The sequence below is a fragment of the Molothrus aeneus genome, chromosome 5 (genome assembly GCF_037042795.1).
Source record: "Molothrus aeneus isolate 106 chromosome 5, BPBGC_Maene_1.0, whole genome shotgun sequence".
Lineage (NCBI taxonomy): Eukaryota > Metazoa > Chordata > Aves > Passeriformes > Icteridae > Molothrus > Molothrus aeneus.
Genome location: NC_089650.1, coordinates 45975981 through 45995339, shown reverse-complemented (window position 1 = coordinate 45995339; position 19359 = coordinate 45975981). Strand labels below are relative to the sequence as shown.

The window sequence follows — 19359 nt, the reverse complement described above, 5'->3', positions numbered from 1 at the left end:
TTGAGCACCTCTTATCAAAAAGCTTAAAAAAATTGTCTCCATTATTAACAAAATGTTGTCCATAGCTATGGCTACTCTTCCAGAAAACAGGCTGCTGTATAATGTGTCAGAGTGGTTGGATGGGAAGGAGGAAAGCCTGCCTGAAAGTTGTTTTAAGACGTTTACTGACAAAAAATTCAACCAACTCGCTGCCCTAATTGCAAGACAAGTAACAAAACCCAGGTTAGAACTGGCTAAGTTAAGAATCAGATGTCAGAGCAAAGAGAGGGCAAAGAAAGGTGTTGGTAAATAGCCAGTGCAACTCAGAGCAAGTTTCAGTATTTTTGGGTAGTGTTCAAAATAATTCATTCCCAGAAAGAAAACCCCAACCAAATTCCAAAAAGAAAAAAAGAAAAAAAAAATCCAAACCTGTTTTCTTCTGCTTTTTTTGCCTAATTACATTTTTTGCCCTAAAAAATGAGATGGGAATTTCACACTGACTGTCAGCACACTTAGGCATTTAGGTGGGGAAGTGCCCCACCCCAAACACACATATTTGATAAAGCAAATTGTTTGGGGTTATTTTAAATCCATGGAAATATCCCCGAGGAGCACTTACGTATTTTTGCGACATGGACACGCACATTCGTTGAGACATTTTATTAAGCTTCTCTGTCAGAGGTGGTGGGGCAAGACACATCAGTATTTGCACAAGATGGGACGTGCTTAGGGTTCACAGAGGAATCATGCAAGCTGCCAGGCTGGCCCCTGGTCCAAAGGGAGCTCTGCACAAGTCAGAATCTGGCATCTGCAGCCACACATGTTCTGAACGTCACGGGAGGCTGTGGGAGGAACAGGCAGGCAGAGACAGATGGCAAAAAGCCCGGAGGGAACCAGCACTGCTTTCTCCCTCCCCTGCTGAGGTCGAGGAAAAGGACAAAAGCTCTGCTCCCCACATCCATGCCTTGGACTGAAGCCAAACAGTAAATCTACTCTTTTTTTTTTTTTTTTTAAGGAGATGCATTTGTGGGAGATGTAGAAGATATGGCCTTTTTTCACTGATTGGTATCTTGACCTTTTTCTTTTAAGGAAAAATATGTTCAGTGTGATCTTCAATTTAGTGAGTGTTGATATTATATTTAATGAAAAGACATTTTAAAGTGAGGAAAATGTCTCAACTCCTCCCATTTGAAATCTGCAATTAGCAGAGTGTATCTTTTTTTTCCTCTAGCATTTGCAACATGGCATCTTTACCTGCTATGTATTGGTAGAAGCACAGAAATCCACTGGCAGTTACATTTTACTTAATCTCCAGAAATTCAGAGGACGGAAACAGAGCAGTCACAGTGCTGGATCATGTACAGGTAATTATAGCTGCTTGAGGCTGGCAGTGATTACAGAGGACAAAAACAGCTCTGCCTGCAGGCAGGAAGGGATTGAGCAAGCCATGGAAGCAGGTAGCATCTAAATGGCATGTCATTTATTCATATCACAGCTAGATTTAGCTCCCAAGCCAAATCTTGTTAAGCCTTTGCAAAATCAAGGGCCAAAATATCCTTTCACCTTGTCTGATGCAATTATTTTCTCATTTGCTTGCTTGTCTTGCCTTTCCACCCCCATCTAGTATACCATTGCTGAGAAAACCTCCCTCATAGAGCCTTTTCTTCTTACCATCTCCACAGATGAAGGTCCCTATGAGCTTGTCTTTAAATTTAGGATACAGAACAATTGTCTGTCTTACATGTTGGCTTCAGCACATCCTACTTTCTTCACTCCTTTGCTCTTCAGTTTTGCTTGATCTGTTCTTATTGAGTCACAGTCTTCTTTCTTCTGCACTCAGCCGTCATTCTTCAGATCCAGATACCTTTTTCACAGCATCCTTTAATTCAGTCCATCCTGCCTCCCCTTTTAGTAGTGATGCAATCACTGTACCATATTACATTTAAGAAAGCCTTGTCAATGACCTTGATGTAGTCTGTTAAGGAGAAAGGGAGTTTGGAAAGGAAAAATCATGATGACCATTTCTCAAGTCTTCTCAAGTCTCCTGGCTGCAAAAGTGATGTTTATAGCAAGCCCTTGTCTTTAAAATAATTTTGTTCAGTTAGAAGGACCTGACAGACCCTGCAGCATGTCTCAGGCCCTGTGTGAGCAGGTGATGGGTCCAGGAGAGAGAGAGTGAATCTTGCCACTAGTACAGAGCCCAGGGTTCCCCAACAACCTAAAACAAGGCTTAGTGTTAATTGTTGTTGCCTGTGGCATATCTTGCATTGAAGTGGGATGCTCATATTCACTATCTGAAATAATTTAAAGAAGAAATTTTATGGAACATCATATCATAGAATTTGGGTTGGAAAGGTCCTTAAACATAATCTAGGTCCAACCCACTGTCCCACCTTCTAGTAGATCAGGATGCTCAAAGCCCTCTACGACTTGGTGTTGAACACTGCCAGGAAATGGGGCATCCACAACTTCTTTGGGCAACCTATTCCAGTACCTCACAGTGAAGAATTTCTTCCTAATATCTAATCTAATCACTAATTTTATTGATTTCACAGTAGGGCCTCCTTCCCCTCCTAATCTCTCCCCTCTTTTCTTCTACATTTTTCAAATAAAGCTCTTGGCCCAAACTCAGGCCTAGGTGAATTCTACTTTATATCTATACTTTTATAAAAAAATTTGTAATTCAGCCTCCTTTCGATTGTGAAGAACACAGAAGGGTAAGGTGATGGAGTCATCTGGTTGAGAAGATTTTCTTCTTCTCACACCTGCTACTGTTGGTAAGCACAATATAAAATGACTTTCTCCATTACAAATTACTGCTGGCTGGTAGCCTATTATCTCTTACCATGCAGCTCTGAATTCACTGTACAGCCAAGTGTGATTGGACAGCTTTAGCTGAGAGTGTCACAGATGTAGGAGTGAGGTGGGTGCCTGCAGCCCAGGAAACACTGGCATTTCTCACATAGGCCACCCACTTGTTGAGAACAAAGGTGTGTTTGTACTCCAAGCACCAGTGGATACCTGGAGTCCCATTATTCAGTACATATCCCTGGCTCCATGAAATAGATTTCACCTATTACTGAAATCTGCTCTATTATATAGTATTACTCATTCCCTGATGGTTTCTTTCATGATACTTGTCCTGTGACTGCCACATGATTGTAGCAAACCCATCAACTGCATTGAAACCCCACTGTTATAGATAACCTTGAAACCTCTTTTACTGGGTATGTTACTTTGTTGGTAACTTTGATGATTCCTAGAACAATAATCCTTGATTGTGACAGTGCCCTAATTGCATCTGCTACTCCCTGTTTCTCAATGTTGTCATCACCTGTGTTTTGACACCAGGCACTGGGTTACCACTCTCTGTCAGCAGCTACAACCAGGGTAGCAACTTTACTGTGTCTGAAAGGACCTTACCAGGAGGGTGAAGTATCAGGTAGCTGGATTTATTCCTTGGGAAATTATATCCTGGCACACTTCATTTACATTCAGGTGGAGTAACACTGGCCACATCAACTGCTGGTAGGACTGCAAGGCACACTGTTTCCAGCTGGAAGAGCTAAGGAGAGGTAGGACAAGTTCTTAAAGGGAAGATGACAGCTCACTAAGTTTAGTCATGAACTGGGAAAAGACACGTACTATTTACCGATTAACAAATTCTGTTGCACCCAGAGAATCAGTCTTGCAGAAACCTTTTCCTTGCACCAAAGCTTTGGAACAGGAGCAGCACATCAATTCTTTGTGAACACATGGCATTTATTTTCTTAGCAGCGTCTCTCAGGTATAGCCTTTTGCAATTGAGCTGGCTCCTGGCACCAAGGACAGCTAAAGAACCTTTCATACTCAGTACACGCCTACAGGAACTTTAAACAGGCTCTTGAATGACTCACACTTCTCTGATACTATAGAAGTAATTCTGGCTAACTTGGTGGAGGAGATCTGTCCCTACACACTTTGAGACATATGGAAAGTGCTGACATGGATTTACACCAGCTACCTCCAGTTTTCACAAGGTGAGATATACCTCAGAGCTTGTCAGCTGACTGTCATTGATTCCTTTCCCTTTCCATAGAAAAAAGGTAGGAAAGCAGCATAATAAGTGCTTCCTAGTACAAAACAGGGTGGTGCATTTCAACTCCTCAGTTTTAAGTGACATCAGTACCTACTGAAACACAAACTGCCTGTTGTTGGCACAATATCCTAGATAACAAGGATTCAGTTCATTGCCCTGGAAAAGTTCACAGCAGTCCATCTTTTCATGCCAAGATGCTCTCAATTCAGAATCTATGTGCTGGCTGGTCCATTATTAGGCTACAGCTAGTCTTGGTTTTTGTACACTCCCAGTACCTGCTTTGTCAGTAGAGAAGGATCAGGCACACGTACCTAGCAGTGGCTGGTTGGTTGGTTTTAATCTCCTTAGTTCAGCATGGGTTTTAAAATTCCTAATAGCTGATGAAAATAATACTAGAGAATATTATTACAGTCAAGATCAGATTCTAACAAAAGGAAATCCAAGTACCAGCTTAACATCATGACAGCCTCCAGTATCATCAGGGCTGACATGAACAATACACAGAGAAAAACAGGTGTCTCAAAATGAGCAGAAAGCAGAAAGCAGGATGTAAGGAAATTACTTAAGAGTATTGGATTTCATGTAGAAATTGGAGTTGCAGTATTCAATCTTTAATAAAACAGCTACAGTCTGGGGACACTCTTCAAATACCTAAAATATGTTGCAAAGAATGGGAAAAAACCCTTCATTTTTGCTCACAGCTTAGTTAAAAAAGGTCAAGATCCAGCAGATGGTAGATTTATCTTTTCCTACTATCTACCTTAATACTAGTAATACCAAAACCTACAAGAACTTGGAGAGGAAGGATAATCTTTAGCAATTTATTTCAAAACAGACAAGTCGATCCTGCCACATACAGTCAAGATGCAGCTGATGGTATCACACTCTGGGAAAAAATCCCCAAGATAAGCTTTCAGATTCCATTCAAGGATTTCTAACACCACTATTTTTCAGAAACTTTCCAACTGAATATTCAGCTTTGGAATCTGTAATCAAAACTGCTTTTTTGGCTAATTGTTTTTGCTAACTATCGTTCCTGTTGTTACAGTTAAATTACCGAATTGCAAAGCTTACCAGTATTACTACATCTGAAAGCTGGTTTGACAATCACACTTCATGTAAAAGGGATAAAAGGAATAAAGCAGATTTTTCTTCCTCCTACTTAGTTTAAAACTGCTAATGGCTCCTGAAAGCTCCAATTTCTACTCTGGTGCGCATGCAGATATTACCTTAAGTGTCACAGCAAAGTTGAAAATGTATATATTTTTAAAATCTGTTGCTATTTTGAATATTGATTTATTTAGTAATGACCTTGCTTCTTTTCCAAGTCTGTTTCCGTAATTTCCAAATTATGTGGAAGTTATTACTTGGTTAGACCCAGGTCACTGTCCAAATAGCAGGTTATTAACAGAAGGGCCACCAGGGGATTTGGAGCAGCAGCCTCAGTTGTGACAGACAGTGCCAGGACAGGGAGAACAGCTCAATCACCACTTGCAGCACGTGCGGGCCCATCACACAGGTGGGTAGCAGAGGCTGCAGCTCACAGGCACTGTACAGTGCAGACTTTGGCTGTGAGTGCTGTGCCAGCCTCCATCAAACCTGTGCTCCTGGGGCACAACTTTGATTGAACTGACCCTTTCCTCAGAGCTGCAGCATCAGGCTCCCTGTCACAGGCTGAGCAGGAACTGCGGCTGAATGGAAACACATGGCACCTTTCTTCCTTTAAGAAAATCCTAACTGATCACAGCCTTGTACCTTTTATCGTCTTACTGACACATCTTGTGTTACACTGGATGTGCTGCCTCACCTGGGAAAAGGCAGCACGACAGCATTCCATGACAGCACTCCAAATCCCAGGGCTAATCTGTGGGCCCCTTGGTGCACAGTTCAGCCTTCTGGCACCTTTGCAGCACAGCAGCAACTTGAATGTTTTTGCCTTTGGGCATCTAACTTTTAGTACCCAGCCTCTGCAACAGATGTGACACCACCACCCACCACCCCAGCAAGCTGGCACAGCAGGCAGGGAGGCTGCTGGAGCAGGCACAAACACTTGCCATCCACAGCAGTCCAAGAGAATGAAAAGTAAGTATTTTTCCTGCACTCAAGAGCTTGTGGCTGTAATTTTCAATTATGCTCATAAACACTTCATGTGCAAAAGAGGATAGCCTCATTTTTCTTTTAGCCAGTTAAAGAACATTTGCTCCAGGGAAGCTGAGTCCCTTCTTTACCTCAGGGGACTAAAACTTCAGTTCTCTGTGTTTGAAGAAAGTACCTTAGGTTCCAGATACACCACAACCACACTGCTGCACTGTAATGGACAAGGCCTCTGGGGGCAATTTTACTTCCTGCAAAAGATATAGCGAGTAAGTTTTTCTGAACCCCTCTTCACAATGCTGCTTGTCATTCACGGTGGTGTGGCAAAGCTGCAGGTCAGCATTCTATATTATTTTTAAGTAAATTCTGAAATAATCTTGAAGGGTAACTCAAACTGAGTGGCATACTGGGAAACTACATACTAAAGGAAGTAGTCTCATTTCTTTCACTGATGCCTAAACAGCTATACTCAGTGTACACTTGAAATTGAAAATTATTGAGCACGTTTAAGGGCAAAATTACTACAAATCATTATGGACATATGGTGGTATCCTCCCAAACCATCCAACTAACTACAATATACCTACTTTAGTAGGTATATTTACAACCCATAAGCTAGAAGATGTTTCTGATCTGACGTTATTTCAAACTGCAGCTAGTCAGACAAAAAAGTCCCTACCCGCTCCTTCTTGACTGAAGAGAACAAACCTGACAGATTTTCCCTTGCACAACTTTACTGATTTGCAAAGAAGAGATGCATAGCAAAGTCTAAATGTACCCTTTAAGATAATGATTATCACTCTGACCCTTTTTTTCTGATGAGGACATGGCTAACATCATGCTGGGCAATACCTGTTACAGGTAAGCAAGTCACAGTAGCTGAGGAAAATATTGCTTACAAGAGAACCTACCAAGTATTAAACATTCATTTTCACAGAAGGAATAAAGTGCATATTCACAATTCCTTTCTTTTGGCTGTAAAAGAAAAAAAATACCTTTTTGGTTAAAATCTGATGCAAATTTTCCCCTTAAAAAAAAGAAGTTCAGAGTTGACACTGGCACACAAAAATGGACACTTCAAGGTTATGAACAAACTAAGTTTAATCTAAACCTAGGTTTACAATTGCATCAGATGAAGAACAGTTTCAGTCTTTCCAGTCAACAAATGCAGCAGAAGCTATGTCTGTGTCAGCAAGTAATTCAATACGATAGGAGTGAATCCATAGAATTGAACAGTTGATGGAACTTCTATACCTACAGCATTTACAGTCTGGAAATGAGAGGCCCACTGTTATCTGAAGCTCCAGACATCCTCAGCACAGGTAGGTGTGGGTAGGTAGGTGGTGGTTTCAAGTGGAAAGAAGCCACTGCTATGGACTCAGATCACCATTCAGAGCTGGAAGGCACCTGGTGCACACCCAGAGCCCAGGTCCCAGTTCTGAGCTCTCCAAAAGGAAGTGAACTCAAGAGCACCAAAATGGCTTTGACAGCCAAACCAGTCTGTGAGATGAAGGGATGAGAGAGAGATTTCCCAACTGCACAAAGTACATTGCTGCCACAGAAGTGGCTGGAGACGTCCCCTAAAGAGAACATGTCTCTCAGGATGTTCAGACATCCTCACACAATGCTTTTACCCTGGCTGAATCACCATTTCCTAATGAACTGTGTTGCAATGTTCCCAGTGCAACCAGATGGCAGAATTGTTATCAGCAGGTAGGGCGGTAAGCAGCAGCAGCAATGTAATCAAAATTACAATGATTTTAAAGTTCCATTCTACCCACGGTATGAATTTTAAGACAGACATACAAAAATGGGCTGCTCAGGAAAACCTGAAAGCAGAACTGCCACTCCTGTTGCAGATGTTTGCAAAAAACAGCTGCTTACTTGCAGAAGTTAAAAACTCCTTAATATAGAGGGGCACTAAGATACATAAGATGTAATACACTTCAAAAACACAAGCATTTTACAAGTCCATTTTACAAGCCATAATGTCTATTACATCAAGATTCAACAATACAAAGCTTGTCTTTATATTTAAAAATAGAATATAAACAAATAGTAGTTCACATTAAGAGAATTGCCACAGCAAAATTTCTCAGAGAAAGTGCTTTACCTACAGAAAATACCCTAAAGCCTACCAAGCAAGCTCTAAAATTCTCCAATTTAGAAGTGGTAGGGAGAGAAACAAAACAAAAAAAAAAGTGCAAGTGACATCCAAAACTTTGCTAGAAATCAAGAACTCCAATTGTGCCATGTGGTTCAGCTGATAGTCAGGTCAGCTTCATCTCAGGAGTCATTCATTACTCCTAAATATGATACGGCACACCATTTTGAAAAGTAACAGAATAGTTGATTTACTTACAAATGGCTTTATTGAAGCTATAACTTAATAAATTTGATATTCAAGGTGTAAAGTTGTCTCACAGACTAAAAATTAACACAACAAGAAAAAAACATAAGTAACACAGATTTACTTATGTTATCCAACTGGTAGAATTGAACCTGAAGGAAGTAATTCTTTCAAGATAAAGAATTAAGACTATCACAAGACTGAACAAACAGAGAGGGAAATACAGTAATAGAGTACTTCACAGTAAAATACCTCTTTATTTGGAATATATTTAAAACTAGCTCTTTATTTCAGGTAAGAAAAATAGCATTCTGACTTCTAGTCAGTGCTGATTCTGGTAATTTGCAACATTCTAAACAGCTAGAAAAGTTATTTGCACCGTTGTTGCCCATTAACAATTCCCCTAACTGTCCATTCACTGCCTTTTTTTTACCTTGTTCTTAAATAGGTTGGAAGAAATCCTTCAATAGTGTTTGTATTTAGATCTTGGTTAAGACTGACTGACTTGACAGTGACTCAGCATTTGTTATTATCTCACATGCAGCTTTTATGAGCTAATTTGGAAAGAACAACATGGCTCAGGAGCTGAACTACAAAGACAATTGAGAGGGCAACTATCCAGGAAGACTGTGGTAGAACAAATCCCACTTTTCTACTGTACAGCTCAGTACTGTAAAGTAGCAGCAGTTTCTTCTATAGAACTTCTATACCTCTGTGTAAGAGAGCACTGAAGAACAGAATACTGGGATATTGCTATTAAAATTCAAACAACAAACTACTTCATATGTACATTTTTATACTCAGTACAAGTCTAGACTCTCTTGCTATACTGTAACTTGAAAGTTTAAGGTAATTAGACCATGCTGTAAACAAAGACATAAAATATTTGTGTAAGCTTTACTGGTTTAGGAGTGTGCATAAACACCCACCTTCTAAAAAATAAAAAAGCTGTTTTATTTTTATTTATGAGCATATGAGTAGGTAGCATATTGTAAAACAAGTTTTGATCCAATTAAAAATTAAATCTATGCATTTCATGGAAGTGTTACACAGCGTTTGTAATGAAGTCTGTGTTTTTAGATACCTGACATCCATTTTCAAAATGAGCTAGAGAAAGAATACTCCAAACAAATGTATTAATTTTTGGTCTTGGAATTTCTTCTATCCTCTGTAGCAAATATGAAGCTAAAATACACCTGTTTAAAGCAGACTTCCATATACAGAAGTTTTTTCAATGCAGATGAAAATGATAATGATATTACAATCCCTAAATATACAAGTTTGTGGCTGTTTCAAGCAGAATTTTAAAAACATTTAGAAACACCAAAAATAGGGTATATCAGGAAGCAATCTGATACTCAAATAAATAGAAAATTTGCATTTTAATGTCACATTGAATTTTAGTACATTTCAATCCAAGAAAAAATAAACAGACATAGTAATGAGTACAGGATTATATATATTACAATATGCCTTGTTATAATACATTTGTAGCTTTATGATAAAAAACCCTGGAGGGCAGATGGAGTTTGAGCTCATAATTGTCAGAACAAAGCATTAAATGCATTTCTGGAGTAAGTACTTTTATTTAATTTCAAAACCTTTAAACAGCTTTAGACCTTGGCCCTTTTCTTTAAAAAAAATAATTAGCTACCATGGGGCTAGCAAGTATGTCTTCTAGGTTTAAATGGTACAGAAAATGCTTTTCCCAATTTTACATACAATGAAAGGACAGATCATTTCAAAAACAGCACCGATGGCAAACTCCACTTTGACTTTAACCTAGAAATGCATGTTACTGATCTCCACAAGGAATCCAGCAAATTTTGCAAGTTGTCCATTTCACATTAAAGCAAGAGGAAGGGTTATCATATGCAAAAATATTTTTTCCAACTGTTCTTAATGTGTAATTGAAAACTAAAGGCATGGTCTCTTCATTATAAAAAAATAAAGGTACAACGGAAACTCTAAAGGAAGATATTCAGCTATAGTGAAGTTGCAACCCTCTGAAAGGAAGGAAAAAGAAAAGAAGTCAATTAGCTAAGCTTTGTGCTCTAACCAAACTACTTACAGTGATTTTCAATGGCAAAAGCCCATGCTGACTGGGTGATTTGACAGTTCCAAATATTTTTTGTAATAATTTTTATTTGTATACAAGGACACTAAAATGATCCAGTCATGCAATGTTCACTTTAAGCATTCTGCATCTCTTTTCCAATTTTATAGCTAAGGATCTTGTTCCAGTCAATCTTGGTGCGGGTTACTGGCAACTGTCGACGTAAGGCCTTGAAAGTAGTGTCCGACATAGTCTGATAGTTCTCACTGATAGCAGTCTGCCAAACACAAAGTCATGCAAAACAGACACGTGAAAAACACAGCTAGGATGCCACAACAACATTCTATGACTCAGTGGCCTGCTACTCCCTACACAGGCCTAATAAAAACATGCTGAGTTGAAATAATATTTAATGAGGAAAAGCTGCTAGATATAGATTGAGACTATGTGAAGAAAATTGGCGAGACATGTAATAAACCTGGCCATAGCCAAGGTGTTTCTGCAAACCATAGTGTGGTTAATCAGCAGCACAAATAAAATGCTGAACAGAGTTAGCTCATACATCATTATTTCCAGACAGAAAAGTCTTCCACTGTTTTTCCTGTGAGGATGCTAAAGTCAGTCCACAACATTATTTGAACTTGAATATAATGCATACTACAGATACTTCAAAACTTTTTATTAAAGAGTATTTCTTTCAAACTGACAACACACTGTCTGAAATTTACCTTATGTTCAAAAACTGAATGAACATGTATCCACTTCTGCAGAGGGTATCTAGAACAGTTATACTTTTCTAACTTTGAAATGACTTAATTGAAAGAGGTAATGCCTATAGTCATATTTAGCAAAGCTGTCTTAACAGAGTAGCCTCTGAACAGAATCTGTACAAAAATTCCACTTAGGGAATGCACTAATGCTTTATGACATCAGAATTGCTGATATTAATCATGCAAGAACCTTTTCTCTTCTCAAAAGCTTACTTCTGTTGTAATGTTAGGCAGGTGAGCACAACCACCAGAAGGTGTGAAAATGCAAGACAGAATTAGCAGCATGTAATCTATTTATATGGAACTGCATTACCTTGCTGGTTATAGAATACAACCTTTGGTTAAGTATATGGTAATGCTAAAAATATGAGTAAGAATACAGTATTTCTTTCAACATACCTGATATTCATTTTCTGCAGCCTCCACAATTTTTATAAATTCCTTGGCTGTCTGGGCCTCATTCTAGGAAAAAAACATTTGAATTAGATCTGAGGTAGGATCAGTTGAATTATGTTTTTCCTATAGTTAGGAGTGATGGTAAGTAGACTTGATGAGAACACTTGACCATTCAGTGGCTAAACCAAAACTGACCATTCATCCAAAAGGAATATCCCAGATGATGATGATGATGATGTTAGAAAAATAAAATCAAAGTGCAACAAGTATAAAGAATGCCATGAAGGTCATTAACATATTTTGATTAAGAATTCTATGGTGTGATAAAAAGACATACAGAACAGCATTTGGAAAAATTACAGTGCCCACCCAAGCCCCTAAAAACATGCGAAGTATGGATAACAACATTATCAATGCTACATTTCCAGTACAAATTCAAGAAAACTTCAAGAACATCTAACCCGGAAGTTATAGTAGAATATAACCAAGAAACCAAAACAGATTTGTTTACCACTAAACATTTTGAATCTGGAGACTAAGCTGAGGAAAACACTAGACTTTATGTATCTAGTATTTCAAAATCATCCCCAAATACATCTTGCAAAAATGAGGGTGCAAATTTCATCATGACTGGAAAGGATGAGGTCAGAAAAGAAACTGTTTAAGGATGCAAGTGTGTGTATTTTTAAAAAACAAAATATGCCCCATTCGTCAATCTGCAGGTGTATTTGCTGAAGTGCTGAAAAGAAGTCTCCAGCAGAAAATGAGGGTTCATGAATTTCCAAACTTCCAATTAGCATTGGAGACATTCCTAAGAGTGCTTTTGCCGAAGCTGTTGAAGGTTAGGAGTGTTCTTGTCCCATGTAATCCCTCATTCCTGCAAAAGTGAAGATTGGAGAAAACTGACAACTTCAACCATAACTGGTTCAAAGTGTCAGTGAAACTGCATCTAACAGCTGTGAAAGTGCTCTTGGACACAGCAGGAGACATGAAGGAGGAGGCAGAGAGCTAGCAGATGAACAAATGAAAAGGTTTTGACTTTTCAGTGAACTGAGGAAATGCTTTCAAAGGCTCTGCTAATGAAAGGAAAAATTCAGAGGTATGAGGTCTTATTTGTCTCAGAGGAAAACAAGGGGATAAGAAAATAACCTTCAGCAAAATTATTCACAGCTATAACAACAAGAGAACTCTTCAGTAATTTCTTTCTGTTGTGCCTGTTAATGGTTTTTAAATGGGTTCTCTGACAAACAACAAAAAAGAGGAGTCATTGAGGGTCCTTTTAATCTACCCACCATTTCTTCTCTGTGAAATAAGAACTTGTACAGCCTCTGCCCTCTATGAAGCTCACAGCCAAGGTTAAAAATTGGTAACCAGCAGCATACTTGCTTTTGTTTTAGCTAAGTTATGTAAAAGATGTTTTCCTACTCATTGGTCTGCTGCTGCTTTATTGAATTGCAAAGCAGGATTAAGTTTCTTCCCAACAGTAAGTGAAGCAAAACCTATTGACAGGAGAACTGCAAGAGTTCCCTGAAGCAACTCTAATTTGAGTGAAACACTAAATAGATCCCTTTGCTCCAAGGAGTCAGAAGTAATTTTATATCTACAGCTCCAGAAGTGTTATCAGTTGGCACCACATTCCCCCATTTTTTCTGGTGCTATTGCAACTAAAAAGCCAACAAGCTTTGCTTTATATTAACAAACAATGTTCTTTATTGATGAATTGAGCTATTGAGCCAAATTGGCCACTGCTAGTTGTTATCATGAAAATACTTCTTCTGTTCACTTTTACAATTTCTCTTTGCCAGCTTAACCTCAATGTCTTAAATTTTATTAAAAAACACTCCAACAGAAAACCTCGTCATTTATAAATGCCATTATAGACATTATTTCAGAAGTAATAGCTGTTAATGGTGGAACATTATCAATCCTTAAAAGATACATCTGGTACTATTTCCAAACCATTTTTATTTATATTATTTGCTCCTCATTACTATAATAATCCATTTGGCAAGAAGTTGAAAAAAATTATGCTTTAAATAAGAAGAGTGTTATGGTTCTCAAGTTGAACCATCTCTGAAAGGGCCTTTTGTATAGAGCAAGACACTGTCAGCACCAGTTACAGACAGAGAAAACAAAGGGAGAATACCCCTTGAAGAAGCTATTGCTTCTCAACTGGTACCATTTGTTTACTATTTTAGCATGCTTGTCTTCATCCAGTGAGCAAAGGAGGCAATCTCCTAGAATGTACAACTAAAGTCAGTTGTTTCAATTCAAAGCTACTTCATATTCAAAAATTAATTCTATAGGTCATTCTGCAGACTGAAGTTTAAATACAGCAGAAGTGCAGAAGACTGACAAGGTAATTAAAGCTTTAAAATCAAAGTTAATGTAGCTTATATAAGCCACATGCATTGATCTTTTTTTTTAATGCTAGTTACATGTTAGGTAGAAGTAGTAAATATTACATATAAAATATCTGTAAATTTGAACATTAATTCCCATACATGTAGAAGAACAAACTTCTCTAAACTTCTGAGCTTTTCATAACCTTGCATTTATTTTTAAATTAAAAAATCACTTCAATATACCCACTAAGGTCCTTAAAGGTCACTTACAGACACTGTTAGAGAATCTTGTATGTCTTTATGGCTCACCAGCTGAACATTACCATCTTCATAATAGTGAACCTACAGAAAATTAAACAAAGAACCTCATATCAAGTTTAGGAATCAACAACATGCAGGAAAATCAAAGTGTTGTGTTATTTATCATAGTAAGAAACCTATACAAATTAATCAAAAACACATAGAGAACGTTACAAAACAAAAGCAAATAGGAAAACCAAAACAATGTAGAATTTACTGGTTTTGAGGGGGAATACCCAACAGGCTAGTCTGGAAACATAATTTGACTTGATGTGCCTTAAAAGTATTTCAAGCAAAGAAGTTTAGGTTTTGGTTAACATCATGACGATGACAACACCTTATTTATATGACCTTACTAGAGACTCTTAAAATGAATAGAGCACTCTATATGGTGAAGATATATTTAAAATTATAATAGTTTTGGGAAGCTATCAGGATACTGGGAAGATATTCTGCTTCCCCAAATTGTCCCTGTTTTCTAGGGACAGTGCAATGTTAAGCTTCCCTTTCTAGGTCTATCTGGGTTTGATATTTTCCTCTATTAGATATGTCTCATAACAAATGCTGGTATTTATCTACACAAAGCAGTTCCCAGTGTTAGATAGCAAAGCAGATTGAAATTATTTATGCATGAAATGCTGCATCTACAGGACAGCTTCCTTGATTATTTTGCAGAACACTAAAACTCTACCCAAGCTAACTTTAGTTCTTTTAAATACACTTGGGACAGATATGAAAAGGTTTAGTTCCTAATAAAACTGTTGGAAAACTTAAAAATCAGGAAGCATATATAAAACTACATGTGATCATTAACAATAACTGATATCAAAGCTATGCAGGTCATTGACATTTAAATAAGCATCTTTGAAGATTTTTTACAAGTTTGACAAAGTCAAGATAGTCAACATAGCTAATATTATGAGAAAATGAAACATTTGTATCTCACCCTGTTAGACAACATAACACACTTTTGAGATTAATACAACACAGTATAATTTCCTATGCATTATGATCATATGTGCAAAAGACCCTCAACTTTATAAATAAGAGAAAAAACATGACACACAGTAAGACACACCTAAGGAAAAGTTTCCTATAGGAGTAAAACATTATTTCCTGTGATTCATCTTAAATGATTATTTTGCTTATTGTCAAATACTTCTTTTGGAACAAAAAGTATTAACCTAACCACAAAAGAAGTTTCTTTTCACATTAAACACTGCTGGGTAAAACCTCTGCCAGTCTTTTTCAATTCATTTCCTAAAAGATAAGAAGTGCTTACTCAGTGCACAATTCTAAGAACTCCCAATGAAGCAGTAGAACCCAAAGAAATGTAAGTGTTCCTTGTCCATCAGGATTCACTGCAGAGAGCCCAAACCTCCCCTGTGCTCTGAGGCCAAGACCAGTACAAACATCTTATCTGTGAAACTGAGTCCCATTCTTGGCAGACACTCAGACCTAAAAGCTTAGCAAGAGTCAAATCTAATTCTGGGATGTGTTATATCCTAAACAAAATACAAGAAGTAACTGTTCTGTACTATACCTCACTGCTGACATCCTTCTAGAATGCTAGGTCTGGGTTCAGAAGACTACAAGAAGGAGGATGTTTATGAACAGAACCTCTTGGAAAGGTTAACTAAGGAGGGATGAGAATAACAAATTATCTAAGAGATAAAATTAGTAACCAGTACACTTATCATTGTTTTCCATGCACAGTTGGAGCATGTTAAATGCCACAGGGACTTAGTTTTAGTAAAAGGCTATGCCTTTGCTTTTGCCCTTATATATAATTAAAGAAAATCAAACAGAAGAGATTGTGACAATTGACAATCTTCTACATAAGTATTAACAGAATTTACAAAAAAAAGGAAGAAATTGTGGACGTGATCTTAAAAACACTCAAGACATCTGAAGATAGCAGGCGATGCTGCAATTTCTCCCAACTTATTAATAAAAGGTCTTATCAGAAACAGAGCAATAGTGTATTGCTGTCAAAGATTTTGCAAACAACACTGAAATTCCAGTACTCTAAAATGATACTACTGCTGTAGAGGCTTCATGTTCTAGAAAAATATTTTGCTCCTTAAATAGAAAAAATTAAAGTGATTTTTTAATTTGTATGTTTTGTGACGTGAAGAGAGAGCATTCCCACATACATTGAAGAAATTGTACACAACTTCTAAAAATTTAAAACAGAGTTCAAAATTCCTTGGTGAAACAAGTAGTTACTACACAAGCAAAAAAGTAGAACTTTTCATCACTCTCCAGAACACAGATTTAATGAATATAAATAATGACTTGATTAATTATGTGAAATAGTACTAAAAGACAAAAACATCTGGTGCCCAAATGGAAAAGTTGAACCTGAATGAATTCCTCGTTCAGACTATTATTTGGCTGCTGCCCTAACCTTTCCAAGAATTAAGTGGACACCTGCTTCCTTGTTCTGGAAAACCTCTTAAGACATTAACCAAAAGTGCATGCTTTGGAGACAATGCCTGCTTTGCAGCAAGTTGGATTTAAGTGACAAAGAAGGCTTGAGAAGCCTACAAGTTACTTTAAGTGCTGCTTACCAGGACTGTTGTGATCTGACAACATAATAATGGCTGTTCACATTTTGACTATCATTGCAAATGTTGGCACCAGCATGGGAAAACAGATTCAGGGTCCCCTTGCTTGGGTGAATATAAACACAGCTACCACATCCTAAAATAACATCCTAGCCTCAGGCTAGAAAAACATTCTTTGCATCTTCCTTCTGCAGTCATCACTGAGCAGTAAGGACAAGCAAAACTCATGGGGGCACAAAAGCAGCAAGAAAAAGAAACTTGACTTTATTGTGTAGCAAAAAAAACCAAAACCAACAAAAACAAAACCAACCAAAAAAGGTACTACACACAAAGTCAGACTGCACTAAGTTTCTAGTCCCTGATCCCAGAAGTGTTTCAATAAACTGCTGCAATGTATGTGTACACATTCCAGGGAATCAATCCAAAAAGTCGAGTCTCCCTGCCTACCACATGACAATCAGACTTCCGTTGGTCTCAGAACTTCTGCCTGCTTGGAATTCCTCCTTTCTGAATGCCCTAAAGCCAACAGGAAAGCCAAATTCTGAATGAAGAATACACAGATTCAAAAATTTCTGATGGTGGAATTGGTGAAACGAAAGGTTTCCACCTTTCTGAACAATACAATAACATTAAAAAACCCTCACAATCAGTTAAAATGAAAAAAAATTCTACTTCAGAACAGGCCTACCCTCAGGAAGGGCTTGTCTCACTGTGAATTCAACAAGAAACCAAAGACACATATGCCTAGCTGAGGTGAATACACATTCCTAAGTCCTCTGAATCATTAGAGTAAACACATATTTTATGTTTTTAAGGATTAGATAAATATGCAAATTCAGTCACTAACACTTAAGTGAATGACCATTGCTGCCTTGCTCATTGTGTCCCCGTTTTCCCTTAGCATATTTGATACACTGGCCTGAGTCTCCCTTGATAATGACTGGAGACTTTATGGCTCAGGACACAGTTTGAGATAAGCATACCTGAATTTTCAAGATGCCAGCCACTTGAGTGGTTGAAGGCGTGATTGTAAACTTCCATTCTGACCTCCAACGGCCATTCCTTAAAAAACAGTAAAACAGAAATTGGATGTGACCCCATTGGTTATGAAAAAAAATCCCAACATACAGCTGATAGTCAAAGGAAACCAGAGAATGAAATTTGCAGTGCAACTACACATGCAGAAAATCTTCCCCTAAAGATTTAGCATCATAATCAGTCATGACCAGAACAGAACTGTTTCCCAAAATATTTAACCTCAGTTTTCGATGTGGACGAAGGAGATTTATTATTAAGGACCTTTTAACAGGAGGACTTAACTTCTGAAAATACCTAAAGCCTCCAATGTTCTTTCTCTCCTGTAGCATTAGTTAGGCACACACAGAAAATATTTTGTTTCTAGGACCTGGATGCTTTGCTAGATCAGCCAAAGCCACACTTCACCTCAGGCTACCAAAAACTTGAATGGAAGGAATATTAAAGTAGCAAGACTTTCTGCTGTGTTTAACTGTAACTTGGCCTTTCAGCTCTTCTAGCATTTCCCTTCCAGGACAACTATTTCCTTCCAGTTTCCTTCCACTAATTCAGGATCCTTGCCAAAATGCCTAAAAGGAGTTTCAAACACCTGGAAAACAGTATGGGGAGTAGTTTCACCTGATTTCTTTCCTGTAAACTAGACATCATCTTATTTAGCAATGAGATTAGTGGACTAGAAGGTTAGTACTATAGAGCTGAATTAAGAAAGCACTGCAGCAGTCCATGATTTGTCCTGTGTTTGCACTTAAAGAAGGAAATAAAGTTGATACTAGGTGTTTCAATGCTGCTAATGTTAGGTGTAGATTCCAGTGCATTCAGCAAGGGGAGAGAAAGATATAAAATATTAAAATTAGGAGCTACTAACAAATCTATACAATGACTCAGATAGTAACAATGGTAACTCAGCTATAAAGCCATTGGTTATTATTTCAGACAATATCCAAATTATCACTGAAAATACAGACTAAGACAATTCAGAAGCTTGTTGGCATTGCTAAGAAAACTGAAAGGGCTGCCCAACTTAGTGACAGTAATACCACTAGTAGCCTTATAGACTGACCCACTGATTATGAGAAAGCTTATGTGCTGGATTATACCTCAGGTACAATTCTAGTTTTTGAATGCCAGGGACTCAATGGCTAGCTAACAGATTTGTTTGCTTCTCAGCCAGTCTGTGGTCCCTTGAACTTAACATGACCACAGTTGTTTCCACTCTGGGATATAATTTTTGTCCTTAAGTTGCTATTAGAAAAAAAAAAAGAAAAAATTCAAGTTCAGAAGGATTTTTCTGTAGGAAATGCTCTAAGGTAAAAACAACACAATTTCTTTATTTAGCTTGGCTGACTTAGAATGTTTTGTAAGAGATTAACTTTCCTCTTCTTTCTT

At 37.8% G+C, this 19359-nt stretch overlaps 1 protein-coding gene across 2 annotated transcripts in view; it reads right to left on the bottom strand.

The window, feature by feature from the left end:
• Nucleotides 1-7234: 7234 nt before the first annotated feature.
• CAPZA2 (capping actin protein of muscle Z-line subunit alpha 2) overlaps nucleotides 7235-19359 on the bottom strand; it is a 32413-nt gene continuing 20288 nt past the window's right edge. For both annotated transcript variants that reach the window (XM_066550552.1, XM_066550551.1), the window contains 4 exons: nucleotides 17922-18000; nucleotides 14339-14410; nucleotides 11727-11789; nucleotides 7235-10834 (listed from right to left, as the gene is read on the bottom strand). In XM_066550552.1, coding sequence (XP_066406649.1) covers nucleotides 10694-10834; nucleotides 11727-11789; nucleotides 14339-14410; nucleotides 17922-18000 — 355 coding nt within the window. In that variant the 3' untranslated portion in view covers nucleotides 7235-10693. The remainder of the gene's footprint in view (nucleotides 10835-11726; nucleotides 11790-14338; nucleotides 14411-17921; nucleotides 18001-19359) is intronic.